The following is a 15,354-nucleotide window of genomic DNA, read 5'->3' as shown; positions in this document are numbered from 1 at the left end:
GTTGACATTCCAGCATTGCAGGGGGTTGGACTAGATGACCCTTCCAACTTTACAGATCTAGGATTGCACTGTGAGGCTGCAATCCTATGCGCATTTAACCTGGCAGGAAGCCTTGCGTGGCATGCATGGGAGACTGCGCTGCTATTCCTTGCTTTCAAACTGAATGCCAAAAGTGCATCTTCAACAAAAGCTAAAGATCTGTGTGGCAAGAGCATGTTGTTGTTGTTTAGTCGTTTCCGACCCTTCGTGACCCCATGGACCAGAGCACGCCAGGCACTCCTGTCTTCCACTGCCTCCCGCAGTTTGGTCAAACTCATGCTGGTAGCTTCGAGAACACTGTCCAACCATCTCGTCCTCTGTTGTCCCCTTCTCCTTGTGCCCTCCATCTTTCCCAACATCAGGCTCTTTTCCAGGGAGTCTTCTCTTCTCATGAGGTGGCCAAAGTATTGGAGCCTCAGCTTCAGGATCTGTCCTTCCAGTGAGCACTCAAGGCTGATTTCCTTCAGAATGGAGAGGTTTGATCTTGCAGTCCATGGGACTCTCAAGAGTCTCCTCCAGCACCATAATTCAAAAGCATCAATTCTTCGTGGCAAAAGCATATTTATATTTATATTTATATTCAAAAAAACCCCCATGTCTTGTTGTTGCTGGGGAGCAGGGACACATATGGCAGCCCATTGGTTTTGTTTGTTTAACGTTTTAACAGATAGCAAAGCAGAATGCGTTTCAAAGCCCTTTCCACTGCAAGGTACTACAACTCCCAGAAAACATTGCGGCAGCCGAGAGAACGTTGGCCCGGGCGGGTCGAGCGCGCGAGCTTCTGTTGCTGAGATTTCCGGAGCTGCGGGGACCTGGGCTTTGCTGCGATCGGTGTTTCAACCGGCACTGCAGCGCAAGGCGCGGGAGCCAGGAAAGTGGAGGGATCCCAGCTCTCGGTGCATCATCGCGTCCGAGCGCCATGCACAGGTAAAGGGCGGCTAGGTAGGGGAGCGGATGCAGAGAAATATCAAGGGCGAGCGGATCCCGCCGAAAGCTTAAGGCAGCTTGCGCGCGCTTTTGCCTTTCTTTCCTCCGCTAGGTTCTTCCAGTTAAAGGCTGCAGCCGTCCACACACAGGGTAGAGTAGTCCAGCTGCAAAGTGTAAGCCTGTATGCATAGGATCGGGCTGCAATTCATTTGCGGATTGCACCATCCCGCCCACAATCTGCTATTTCTGTAAACGCGTTAGTTTCTCTAGATTGATAGCATCCATAAACACCCCTGTTTAAAGTCCTGTCATTCTCTGCAGTCTGCAAGTGCACAAAAGCTGGACTGCGTGGAGTGCTACTGGTCACACTTCAGAGCTGTTGCATTGCCACTGAGTGCCAAAGCTTGGTCAGGTTTTTAAAAAACAACAATAAATATTTTTCTGTACCTAAAGCTTAATGGTTGTGAGGCTGCTCTGTGTGCTTTCCTTCGCCCCTTTTCTTACACACCAGTGGAAAATGTGCATGTGGGAATCTGCTCAGCAAAAAAATTTTAATTAGGAACAGATTGTGGGGGACCCTCTAAACCCTAGAAATTAATAAATTTATTAATAAAATTAATAAATTTTGATGATTTGGGATGTGAAGGGAGAAATATAAACTGCAAAGGAATACCTAAGCTAACTCGTGCAAAACAACTTGGCCAAGCTAGGGCCATTAAGAAACAATACAAGGCTATTGAGGGCCATTGGCAATGCAAGAGAACTGCCCTCCCCCCTGCCCTGAGTTGTGAAGGGGGGGTTGGAAGGTTGCCAGGGTTACTGTGTGTTTGAGGTGACAAGGGAAAAGGGAGCAAGTGGTTCTGGGAAGAAGGCTGGGATCCATGTTGGGCAGGCTGGCTTGGAGAGATGCCTTGGCTTGGTCTCCAGGGCTGCACTGCTGTGGGGTACAAGCCTCTCTTGAAATGACCATGCTGTAAGATCTGGACTCCCTCCATGCACACTGAAGGTATAAATAGGTGAATAAACCATATTTCTTAAAGCTACAACAGTCTCTGCTGTGTCTCAATTCTCCAAAGGACCACGAACCCTGGGTGAGTGTCTGGAACCCCATGGGCTCTTGCCACCGCGAGGCACCCGACTTTTGTAACAATACAAAAATACTTTGTGTGTGTGTCAGAGGCCTCAGAACACCTGTCTAAGGTGTCTGTGCAGTAGCTGTATGCACAAACCCTTGATTCCATTTCTTCGGGGACTACATGTTATGGGGATCATGCATACATGTATGTTGGTGTGTGCTGTCATATGTTACCTCCTGTGTGAAATGAAATGGATGTTCTCAAGCACTAGGGCCTACTGCACATTTGCATAGGATCCTATCTTATACTGAGTCATCCCTTTTAGCCTCTCCTGCATGTGTAGGCAAACTAAGGCCTGGGGGCCGGATCCAGCCCAATCGCCTTCTAAATCCGGCCCTTGGACGGTCCGGGAATCAGCGTGTTTTTACATGAGTAGAATGTGTGCTTTTATTTAAAATGCATCTCTGGGTTATTTGTGGGGCATAGGAATTCATTATTTTTTTCATAATATAGTCCGGCCCTCCACAAGGTCTGAGGGACAGTGGACCGGCCCCCTACTGAAAAAGTTTGCTGACCCCTGCTCAGCTGCAACAGGCAGCAATTCTCCAAAGTTCTCAAACACAACCTTTTCTCAGTCCTGTGTCCTGAAATCCCCTTAGCTGGAGATGCCAGGGTTTGAACTCAGAAACATCCAGAGTTAAAGACCATATTGCACCACTAACACATCCCTCCCTCATCCATCTATGAGTTCTGTCCAGCAACTCAGTCAATGCAAGCGCTGTTCTTGAGACATGCAAAACTAGTTATCAAAAGGCAAAAAGGGTGATTCCCTCCTATTCAAAGCAAGTTCAACTATTGACTTGCTAGCTGAGTGCCATATTGTGCAGTATTCAATGGGTTTGTTTTTTGGTGAGCAGGCAGCCTAACAGTTTTTCAGGCTGTCTAGGACATGTGTAAGCAACCTGTCTAGTTTCATACAGGTCTAAAAAATGGATCCCTATTATCTGCTCCCACCACCATCTTGGCCAGTCCCTCTGGTACACCCAGCTTTTACAAGCAGTAAAGTCCTTATTGCCATATTTTGAAGAGCAAAAAAGAGGGTGCTGTGATGACTCATTTTAAATACCCCTACTATATGTAGGTTATAGAAGCTGTGATATATTGTTAAGGGGGGCAGGAGAAGAGAAGAGGAAAGCAAGTCTTCAGTCATCAGTTATGTCTGTGTCTCATCCAGAAAGAGAGGACGTATCCTGGAAAAAGAGGACACAGCAACCCTGCAATTAATGTAGATGCCCATACCTGAAATATTTGGAATGTGTGACCACTAGCCTCCAGGAGGAGACCACATTTCCCTTTCATGCAATTTTAGAAAACTATAATTTTGGAGGATATATTTATAGTTACTTTTTCTGCCTGTGTTGACATGTCTGCTGAAGTGCAACCATGGCTTGCTACTAAGAGTGTGCCAATCTGTGTCTGGGCCTTTTTATTTCTTGCAGGAGACATCTCCAGGAAATTCCAGATTCAGGCAGCAACGTCACCGCTAGTTTCACATGGGGATGGGATCCCAGCAAGACTTCGGAGCTGCTCTCAGGCATGGGGGTGTCTGTTCTTAAGGATAAGCTAGGCAATGAGAACACCCCCCAGGAGCTGCTCATGTGCGTGGGACCACCCGCAAAACGGCAAAAAGTGAAGGAAAAGGAATTTACTATTGCCCGCAGACCTAGGCTGCTTAGAGAGGCAGGAGCAGGTAAAATGTAATAACAAGAATACATATTCAAGATACAGCCCTACCTCGGGTTAAATATGCTTCGGGATGAATATTTTCAGGTTGCGCTCCTTGGCGACCAGGAAGTAACGGAGTGTGTTACTTCCAGGTTTCGCCGCTCGTGCATGCGCAGGCGCTCAAAATGACATCATGCGCAGAGGTGGCGACCCGCGGATGTGGGTTGCGTTCACTTCAGGATGCGAACGGGGCTCCGGAACGGATCCCATTCGCATCCAGAGGTACCACTTTATAGCTAATTGGTAATGTTAAAGATGAAATGGATTCAAACCTTGCTAAATAAATCAAAAAGTTGTTCTCTATATATTTTGTTAATTGCATTACATCTAATGTTTTAAAGTGTGTTTTTATTACTATTTTTAAAGGAAGATTTTATATTATTTTATGATGACAGCTTTTGATTAAGCAGTATATAAATCTTGTTAAATAAATACATTTACAGAGCCCTTGGATATACATACATATATACAGTGGTGCCCCGCAAGACGAATGCCTCGCAAGACGGAAAACTCGCTAGACGAAAGAGTTTTCCGTTTTGGAGGTGCTTCGCAAAACGAATCTCCTATGGGCTTGCTTCGCAAGACAAAAATGTCTTGCTAGTTCTTGCAGGGTTTTTTCCCTCCCCCCCTTTTTCTAAGCCGCTAAGCCGCTTATCAGCTGATCCGATAAGCCGCTAATAGCGCTAATCCGTCAATGGGCTTGCTTCGCAAGACGAAAAGACCGCTAGACGAAGAGAATCACAGAACGGATTCTTTTCGTCTTGCGAGGCACCACTGTGTATGTATGTGTGTGTGTGTATATATATATACACATACACACACACACACACACACACACACATACGCACTAAGGAGTGTAGGAGAACTTCACAGTTTGTGTGTTTTAACAGTATGAATTGTCTTGATTTTAAAGCCTGTAGCCTTAATAACTGTCCCCATTTACATCCTATTTGTGGTATCTGTTTTCCCAAACCTCTGCACACAGGAGTCTCTTGGGATTCGTTGCCTGATGAACTGCTTCTGGGAATTTTCTCTTATCTGTCCTTGACAGATCTGCTGAAAGTTCCACAGGTTTGCCGGAGGTGGCATCGCCTTTCGTAAGTGCTGGCTGAATTCTAAACTTGTATTATTTATTTTTGAATTTATGCCCCAACTTTCTAATAATAATAATACACAAGTCAGTAGATAGTGACCGACTGGGAGTCAGTCTAGCCCAGGGGTCTGCAACCTTTAAGACAAAAAGAGCCACTTGGACCCGTTTCCGAAGGGAAAAAAAACCTGGGAGCCGCAAAACTCACCATTATAAAAATAACTTTTTTGTCACTTTTTTATTATTTCTTTGTTTGACTCCTCAGAATTACTCCTCCTCATAGAAATAAACGTTAAATTAACAAGTTACCTTTTTGTGTGTGTGTGTTCTTCACTCCTCTTCAAAACAGTGACCAGCGTACATGCCCCTTACAATGTAGCGGGCGGGCGGGAAGGTGACGTTGGGACGGTGTGTGACTAACGCACGCACCGCCCCCATGCGACGCCACAGCCAGTACAGCGCCCGCCACAGTGGGGAGTGTCGGGGCGCACAATGCGCCTCCTCCCCTCGCTAGTATCCGCCCCGGAGCCGTGGCAAAGGTGTAAAAGAGCCACATGCGGCTCCGGAGCCACGGGTTGCAGACCCCTGGTCTAGCCAGCAGGGAATGCTTGCAGGGGCTGAGTCCCAAGAATATCTGTTGGACCGCGAGTTCCCCATCTCTGCTTTAGTGCATGAAAGAGGGCGTGCTCAGTATGCAAACAAAAACTCTAGAACTCAGCCAGAATGGGAGAGCTGTGATCTACTTCCATCAGAAGTTTTAAGCAGTGAAGTGGAAGCCAGAGCTTTGCTATCAAAATTAGGATGCAATCCTTAAACTAGGGAGTGAACCCCAATAGACACAATGAGGCTCAACTTCTGAGTAAATATGAAGAGGATGCTGTTTCAAGAGCTTGCTAATGGCAACACCTGCCGAAGCTTCCAGTTTGTTTTCTAACCACCCCACGATTTTCCTCCTTTAGGATTGACGAGTCGCTCTGGCAGACTCTCGACCTTGCAGGAAAGAATCTGCGGCCAGGTGTGATTGGCCATCTGCTGCCATTAGGTATAACTGCCTTCCGTTGTCCAAGGTCCTGTGTTGGCAACCCTTTGTTCAAAACAAGCAGGTACTGCTGTTCCAAATCCCCCTTCCCCCCCATTTTCTTGCCTTGTATTCAGGCCTGTGCTACCTACTCTCTTGCAACGTAATAATAATAATAATACAGTGGTACCTCAGCTTAAGTACTTAATTCGTTCTGGAGGTCCGTACTTAACCTGAAACTATTCTTAACCTGAAGCACCACTTTAGCTAATGGGGCCTCCTGCTGCCGCCACACCGCTGGAGCACAATTTTTGTTCTTATCCTGAAGCAAAGTTCTTAACCTGAAGCACTATTTCTGGGTTAGCGGAGTCTGTAACCTGTAGCGTATGTAACCTGAAGCGTATGTAACCTGAGGTACCACTGTAATAATCTTTTATTTATACCCCGCCCTCCCCAGCCAAGACCGGGCTCAGGGCGGCTAACACCAAATATAAAACAGTTGATTGAAATACAATTTAAAAAACAAGATTAAAATACAACATTAAAATGCAGCCTCATTTCAGCAGAAACTCAAAAACTTTTTGGGGGATGAAAACGTCAAGTCTTCACCAAGGCTAACTATCCAGACTGGTCCTACGTGGGCCAGAAAAAAGCCAGGGAAGTCCCCAAGTAGGAGTTCCGTCACAGAAGGAAAAAGGAAAAAAGAAAGAGGGGGAGGGGATCAAGCTAATTCCAAGCCAAAAGCCAAGCAGAACAACGCTGTCTTACAGGCCCTGTGGAAAGAAATCAGATCCTGCAGGGCCCTGGTCTCATGAGGCAGAGCGTTCCACCAGGCCGGAGCCAGTGTTGAAAAGGCCCTGGCTCTGGTTGAGGCTAATCTGACTTCCTTAGGGCCCAGGACCTCTAGGGTGCTGCTGTTTTTGGACCTTAAGGTCCTCCGTGGGGCATACCGGGAGAGGCGGCCCCGTAGGTACGAGGGTCCTAGGCTATAATAGCATAAAACCATAATAGTAGTTATATTCTACTACACCGGGAGCCTTAAGAGAGCTTGTCTACATTTTGACACTGAGAACCAGTGTAGTATTTTGTGTTGAATGTGGCTTTAAAAAAAAAAACCCATTCAGACCTGGATCTCTCTTTGTGTGTGGTGTTGGGAGAGCGATTGATCATCTCTCAGCCTAACCTGCCTTGACCAAGTGATTATGATTAACCACTTTTATATCCTGCCTTTTCTCCAAATAGCTCAACGCAGCATACGCAGAGTTCTCCCCACCCATTCCATTTTATCCTCAATAACAGCCTTGCAAGGTAGATTAAGCTGAGAGATAGTGACTGGCCCAAGGTCACCAGGGAACTTCATGGACTGGTTGAATCTTTCCTGGCCTTTGTCCCAAACTCTGACTACTGCACCACATTAACTGATGTTTCTAGATTAATGGTATTTCAATATCAATATGCATTAGCTTGTTGGGTGGCTCATTTTGAATCTTTTCACTGTGGACCCCACATTGCTTTATGCAGCAAAATGAGCTAGTGAAGTCCTGAGATCAGGATTCTGTATTCTACCAAGAAGAATACACCACTTCAGGTTGCAAAGAGGGTGTGTGTGTGTTTTGATTATATTTTTAAATTGCATTCTAAAACTCATTTTGCTTTTCCCCATCTCCCTGCTCCTCCCATTCTTTTGTAGACCTCTTCGGGTACAGCATCTAGACCTGTCAAATTGTACAATAAAAGTTGGAGATCTCCAAAGTATTCTGTGCAGGTGCCAGGAGCTACAGAACCTCAGCTTGGAAGGGCTTGAGCTTTCTGATGATATAATTAAGTGAGTGGGCAAAAAAACAACCTTTTAACCTTTTTGCACAAGTAGACCTTACCAAATAAACAAATACTCTTGGGATTGCTGCATTTCAGGCACACAAGAGTTAACAGATGAAAGCCCAAAAAACCCAGGAAGCATACAAGAATGTGGACCAAAAAAAAGGAGGAGAAATGTATTTCAAAGATGCTAAAACAATGGAATAGTTTATTGTTGAATGTACCCGACACATTTTGGCAATAATGGCTTATTGTCTCACTTGTGTACAGACTGATCCCAAAATCTGTGTTTCAAAAAATCTTGCAGGGCCAAAACCTTTCAATTTTTTGAAAAACAGGGTCTAAGCCAAGCTTAGGAAATTGTAGTTAGCTTAAACCAGGGGTCAGCAAACTTTTTCAGGAGGGGGCCAGATTAACGAGCCTGGTGGGCCGTATCCGGCCAATGGGCCTTAGTTTGACAACCTCTGGCTTAAACTATGGTTCATTTAGGAGTTAGGATCATAAACCATAGTTTAATCAAAAGTTCCACTGAGGGCATTCCCATTTATTCCTCATTGTTGTGCCCCAGTAATGGAGGAGAGTAGAGAGTATGAGAACTCAAAGCTCATAGTTTATTACTATAGCACTAAACTGCCTTATGTAGAAGTCAACCAGTATCAGAGGTGGGCAACTATTTCTCTGTTGAGCACTACATTCATTTAGGGATACTCTTTAGAAGGGGGGAAGTCAAAGCCAAAAGTGAATGGGGCAACCCTCTCTGTCTTTTCACCTGCTCCTCCCTCTGTACCCAGCAAGCTGCCAAGGCAGGGAAAGGTCACACTCACAGATCTGAACTGACAGCTTGCAGAGGGCTTTGGAAATATTCTGGCTTCAGAACATTGTAGTCAATGCTTAAAAATGTTTCCATGTGAAAGAGTGCAGTGTGGACATTGGAAGGTATATGACCAGCCTCTTGCAGTTTTCCCTACTGCTCCCTAAGGTGCTGGTGTGGAGACTGGCTTTGTGAACAGGCAGTTTAATGTCTTATTTCTTCTCACCTTTCAGAAATATAGCACACAACCCCTGTTTGGTGCGACTAAACCTGTCTGGATGCTCTGGGTTCTCTGCAGAAGCCTTGGAGACAATGCTGGACAGTTGCCCCAGGTAGTAAAAGTTCGTTGAGTTATGCAAGAAGCAACAGTAGATTTAGCACTGGCAAGATGCAGACAAACCGGATATGTTTGCAGAAACTCTTAACCAAGAATTCTGCTTGAGAGGGAAATGCATGCAACAAGCTGTGCTTCTTTCTGTTTTCACTCCACTGTCGTTCTGCTGAGCCATAAAATGAGTTTTAAATAGTTTTGTGTATAGACTGTTCTTGCTTATTTCTGTGAATTTTATTTCTGCAAATTAGTTTTTGCTCGACCTGTTTGTTCCTTAAAAAAATCAGTTTTATTAAAGGCCTTCAACATATAATACAATACAAACCAAACAAAGCTAACATCTAAAAAGAGCAGAATAATAAAAAGGAAAAGAGGACACCCACCCAACTTGTTTGCTCTGAATAGTCTTTTAAAGTTGACACTTAGTTCTGATTAGGCTTGTTCATTCACTTTCTTCTTGGTAAAGAACATTTCATCCACTTATTGGTAGGAACAAATTAGCCCATTTCTCTGTAAGCTTAAGAGCAAATGCAGCTTTAACAGCAAGAGGGATTCTCATTTGCCTTAACAACATGACAGTGTCCTGGAATATAGGAGGCAGCTTTATACATAGCCTGGCAGTTTATCCATCTAGATTAATACTACCTACACTGACTGGCAGCAGCTGTCCAGAATATCAGACTGGTTTCCCCCCAACCTTCCTTGGAGATGTTGAGGCTTGGTCCTGAGAGCCCACAAACAGGACAGGAAGGTGATAGCCCTCTCCTTTTGTTTGTAAGCAATGATTTGGAGACATGTTGCCTCTGATCCTATAGGTGAAAAACCATCCTGAATAATAGCCCTTGACAGCTTTCTCCTCCGTGAATTTGTCTCATGTCCTTTTGAAGCCATCAGATTAGTGGCCATCAACATGTCTTATGACAGTGAATTCTGTACATTCATTATGTGTGGGGAACACTTTCTATCGATAAACTTTGTTGTATAAACATGGGTGTGTATTTTTTTAAAAAAATGTTAGTTAAGATTTCCATTTATATTGTGTTTGGGTTTTTGTTTCTTTCCAGCATCTAGAAAATGGATAGTGAAATTGCGTCCCTCCAGTCTTTTTCTGGATGACAATTTCCACCATCCCTGACCATTGGCCTTGCTGGCTGGGCCTGATGGGAGTTGGGAGTCCAGAACATCTATCTGGAAGGCCACAAACCCCCCACCATAATAAACAAATAATAAATGAACATGTGTCTTGAAAGTAATGTTTTCTCAACTTGTACACAGATTGGAAGAGCTGAACTTGGCCTGGTGTGACTTCACAGTTGATCACGTGAAAGCAGCAGTCAGCCACATTTCTCCAACGGTAACACAGCTGAACCTCAGTGGATACAGGCAGAATCTACTGATGCCAGGTGAGAGGACAATTTTGGCTTGAAACCAGCTTGCTCGAGTAGCCTACCATCCACACTTGGAAGCCTGCTGTGCGAATAACTCTAGTCTTCTATTACAGTAAATTTTGGGAACGAAGCAAACTTGCAAGAAGGAACGTTTTAAGATACCGTATTTTTTGCTCTATAAGACTCACTTTTTCCCTCCTAAAAAGTAAGGGGAAATGTGTGTGCGTCTTACGGAGCGAATGCAGGCTGCGCAGCTATCCCAGAAGCCAGAACAGCAAGAGGGATTGCTGCTTTCACTGCGCAGCGATCCCTCTTGCTGTTCTGGCTTCTGAGATTCAGATTTTTTTTCTTCTTGTTTTCCTCCTCCAAAAACTAGGTGTGTCTTGTGGTCTGGTACGTCTTATAGAGCGAAAAATACGGTAATGTGAAATGTATGCCTACAGCTGCAGGAACGAGAGTGTTGAAATGTGTAACTTTAAGACATTTTTATCTCTAGTACTCTGTACTGCCTGTTGACGTGTGATGACCAGATTGCATTTGACTTTTCATTTCAGATATCAAAACATTATCCGAGAGGTGTTCCAGTCTAGTCCATTTAGATTTAAGGTAAGAATTTGAGTGTTAACAACACACACACACACACACACACACACACAGCCCCATAGTTGTGTCTCTGAAGTCCAGTGCTAAGGAGTAAATCAAGGTCACCAACACAAGGATTCCTGCTAGTGCAATGGGACTTTCCTGTGCCCTCCCCAAATTTGCTCCAGAGAGTTGGGGGAACCCATAGAACAAATTTATGGGTTATGCAGTGGGCGGAGGGGGAGAATGTTCCACTGTGCAAAATTAGAAACCATTGCACCAACAGAATGTTTACATAGCGCTACTTTCAGTACAGCCCAATAGTGCTACAGTCGTACCTTGGATCTCAAACACCTTGCAGCTCAAACGTTTTGGCTCCCGGACGCCGCAAATCTGGAAGTGAGTGTTTCGGTTTGCGAACATTTTTTGAAAGCCCTACATCCGATGCAGCTTCTGATCGAGTGCAGGAAGCTCCTGCAGCCAATCGGAAGCTGCACCTTGGTTGTCGAACATTTTCGGAAGTCGAATGGGCTTCCGGAACGGATTCCATTCAACAACCAAGGTACGACTGTATTTTGAGTCTAATCATGTAGTATCAAGTCTGAGTAGCAGAACAGGCTAAGGGCTGCATGGACTTGGGGTTCAACCCACAGTGGTCTATATGTCAAAGTGGGTGTTCACATTTAAAATAACATTCTGTTTTGAAAGTGACAGATCAGGGGGTTTCACAAAAACCTTTCAGCTGTCCAGATTTACAGCAGGGGACTCATGGGGAGTGCTCAGTAAAAACCTGTTTCCCCAAAATTAATTTTCTTTTTTTAAAAAAGGAATGGACAGATTTGTGAGGCCACAAAAAAACACTTTGGCATTGCAGGAGGGGAAGGGAAGCAAATGCCTGCAAGTTCCCGTGTGAGATTGGGAGGGGTGGCCATTGCAACTGTTTCTAAGCAGGCAGCAAGTGCCAGTCTTGCTGCTTAAACAAAGCAGCTGTGGATCCTCTCTTCTCCAAAGGAAATCTCCTATTTCCATCATCTCCCCAAAATCTGCATGAGAGTATACACAGCATGAGGAACTTTTAAATGGGGATTATTTTGGACTTAGAAAGTGTCTTCTTGTGATGCCCACTTGCTCCAAGCCACCTTTTAAATGGATGAGAGGTTGCCCTTTAGTGATAGAGTGCCCTCCATAAAACGTCAGCTCCCATAGACCTCCCTTCTTCCAAGCAGTCTTCATAAATTCAGTTTCTGTACAGAGTCTGACTGTAAAAGTACTTGGCATAACCGGAAACTAGTCTGCAAAACTATGATTGTGCTAAATATGTTCCTTTATTCTTCTACTAGCTTGCCAAGCTTATATATGCAGAGGCTGGAGTTCTTAAATCAGTTGCTGTTTTTCATTACAGTGACAGTGTTATGTTGAAGCCGGATTGCTTTCAGTATTTCCACCATCTGGCATCTCTTGAACACCTGGGTCTTAGTCGATGCTATCAGATACCTCCTGCAGCCCTACTGTGAGTAATGTTAACTACTTCAAATCAATAAAAGCAGAAGGTGTTATTCAACTAAGTTTTACTTTGAGTATACCCAGTGAAAATAGTCTGCTCTTTGAGGGGTGTGAGGGTCACTCCACTATGTACCAGACCTTCTGCATGAAAGATAGCAAACATGGACTGCAACTCCCAATCAGCCCCAGCCAGTTTGATCAATGATCAGGGATAGGAACTGTAGTCCAACATCTTAAATTAGATACCCCTTTTTCAGAGTTTGGTGTGGCGCTGTGAGTAGGATCACATGTGCCTCTGCGCCCTGCACCAATTTCCAGGTATCCATTCTTTCATGCAAGCCATATCTGCTCCTCGCCCCCCACAATATTTGCGCTCTCTCTTCGTGCTACCTTATCAGGGACATCTCACCATTGAAAGGGCTGCTCATCACCTTAAATCTTCTCTGCCACAGTTTATTTCCTAGCCTGTTGCACCACACCTTTTCCTGAGTTGTTTTGTTTGCAATCCTATATCTTAAATCTGAGTAGATATGTATAAGACGGTGTTATTAAGGAACATGTAACAAGTTAATAAAAGGGTGTCCATAGGCCTGTTATGAGTGCATAAATGCGTTCTGCCATTATTTAGTATAGTGGGACCCAGTTCTCGTTAGCATGGCATCCTCCAAATGCCCCTTCGTTAGCAAAGCCCAAACCACAAGGAACATATTCATCGGTTTGCATGCCTTGTAATGTTGTTTGACAAATGGATGTTGGAGTTTCTGTAGCTTTGCGAACCTGTCAACCGCCTCCTGTTATGTGGCAACCAGATATCTCGGTTTCTGCCTAAGGGGCTTCTTGTTCATTTTAAGAGGGGAGGAAGAAGAAGAAGAAGAGTTTGGATTTGATATCCCGCCTTTCACTCCCCTTCAGGAGTCACAAAGCGGCTAACATTCCCCTTTCCCTTCTTCCTCCCCCACAACAAACACTCTGTGAGGTGAGTGGGGCTGAGAGACTTCAAAGAAGTGTGACTGGCCCAAGGTCACCCAGCAGCTGCATGTGGAGGAGCGGAGACGCGAACCTGGTTCCCCAGATTACGAGACTACCGCTCTTAACCACTACGTTACACTGGCTCTCAGTAAGGAATGGGGATGCTGTAGAGCAGGGTGGGTTTGGAGTATCTTGCCATCCTCCAGTCTTTCTTTGTGTTTGGCACAGTATGACATGTACTGCTGGACCCTTAATCCAACGCCCCAAGATCACAAACACTGCAAAGTATTTGCATGGGCAAGACCCCCTTCTCATGCAAACCATTCTGTCATCTGGTAGTCAAATGGACCTTAGGCAAGGATGGTTAGGGGCACAGCCTTTGTTGTATGGCTCGTGCTGCCACTCTGTATTTCAGATCTGACAAATTGCATTATCCAGTTCCCTGTGGTTCTGTTCACTTAACTTTCCTTTTTTTGTTGTTATAGTGAACTTGGTGACATAGCCACACTCAAATCACTCCAGGTTTTTGGAATAGTGACTGCCAGCTCCCTTCAACTCTTGAAGGCAACACTTCCTCGCCTAAAGATCAACATCTCCCATTTTACACCTATTGCAAGGCCCACCGTGGGCTGTAAAAGGAACGAACAGATTTGGGGAATCCAATGCAGACTGAACTTGAAAAGTCCAGTTGGTTTTTAAAATGGCTTGAAAGACATTTTTAGCTACTACCAAGAGCTGTGATGCATCCTCGAAGGACGGTCGAGTTCATAGGTTGTGTTTTAATCTTGTTTTATTTTGTGACAGGCGCTGCAGTCCACATCTTTCTAAATGGACTTAAATCAGTTTGTGTGCAAGTGCTGTCAATCATACTTCTGCTGAACTGTATTAAAAACCTGCTAATTATGTACAAATAGTTGACATTAAGCAACATGAACCCCATGCTTTTCGAAACACTATTGAAAAACAAGCTAAGTGTGATTTTTAAATATTAAAACGCTCAAAAATTTTATATACTGTTTCAGCTCTGTAGCTAAACTACTGTGGCAATCTTATCAATGGTCTCACACACAACTGCACTCTTGTAAGAAGGTGGCTTCAAGGAACTACCATCTTCAGAGGTTCTCCCCTCTTTTCTGGTTGATATATTGGTCTGCACTAGAGAATATTTGGAGGGAGTGGGGGTAGTCTGTAGTTCTAACTGGAACTAGCATTTGTTACTGTGTTCAATCTTTTTCTCTGCATGGAAAGTTAACTGAAGCCAACTTTGGAGGAGAGCTGTGCACACAATCCCAATATAGTCTTAGGTGAAAGAATACTAGGCTCTGTTAAATAAAATAAAATGGAAAGTAATGATGGAAGGCCTTTAAAACCATGTGAGATGAAACTTTACTGGCAATAATCTGAATACGTACTTTGAAGTTCGTGCTTGGAATAAGGCATTTAGCTGAACTCTTTTATTCAAAGCACCATTGAGATTTATGTTGCTCACTCCTCACTCATCCTTTGAAGTGTAGTATATGTCAAATAGCCAACACTACTGCTCTTCTTGATTAAGAGAGAGGAGTTAGTGCTGTGTTCACTCTTCATATGCTTTATAATTGCTCAGAATGCGTTTATCTGTTTCCTAAATTCACAACTACACTGGGGCTATTTAAATCTTAGTGTTCAGTGATGGCAGTTGAACATCACATCACAGAAGAAAAATTATTCCACAATTGCACAGATATATGGCTGTTCTCTTTCCCTGCCTCCAAAATGAATAATGAAGATGCAGAAGGTAAAACTGAAAAGCAGTGGGCAGTGTTAGCATTTTCTTTAAGATCTATTTGTTCTCCCCAATCTAGACCAATTTGTGTAGTAGAATACCGTACTTTTAATTGTATACTGTATTCTGACAATTGATGAAGAATCACTATAGGGGTGGTTCCCCCCCCACACACACCTGTAGCACTGACAAGTACATAATTTCATTAGTAAAAGCAACTTTCACATTTAAGATTCATTTTGAATCTATTAG

At 44.2% G+C, this 15,354-nt stretch overlaps 1 protein-coding gene across 2 annotated transcripts; it reads left to right on the top strand.

Moving 5' to 3' along the window:
* Positions 1 to 757: 757 nt before the first annotated feature.
* Positions 758 to 14,346, top strand: SKP2 (S-phase kinase associated protein 2). 2 transcript variants are annotated; one of them, XM_083466153.1, is made up of 10 exons: positions 758 to 966; positions 3,542 to 3,792; positions 4,816 to 4,924; positions 5,877 to 6,020; positions 7,626 to 7,760; positions 8,798 to 8,896; positions 10,171 to 10,298; positions 10,838 to 10,889; positions 12,268 to 12,375; positions 13,823 to 14,346. In XM_083466153.1, exons 1-10 carry the CDS (start codon positions 959 to 961, stop codon positions 14,034 to 14,036), a joined length of 1,248 nt encoding a protein of 415 aa, XP_083322279.1. In that variant the 5' UTR covers positions 758 to 958; the 3' UTR covers positions 14,037 to 14,346. The 2 variants fall into 2 exon arrangements, with proteins under 2 accessions (XP_083322279.1, XP_083322278.1); XM_083466152.1 differs by having other exon boundaries at positions 767 to 966; positions 4,813 to 4,924.
* The last annotated feature ends 1,008 nt before the right edge of the window (positions 14,347 to 15,354 follow it).

Source organism: Podarcis liolepis (assembly GCF_965112155.1).
Source record: "Podarcis liolepis genome assembly, chromosome: 11".
Lineage (NCBI taxonomy): Eukaryota > Metazoa > Chordata > Lepidosauria > Squamata > Lacertidae > Podarcis > Podarcis liolepis.
This window is presented reverse-complemented; position numbering and strand designations above follow the sequence as displayed.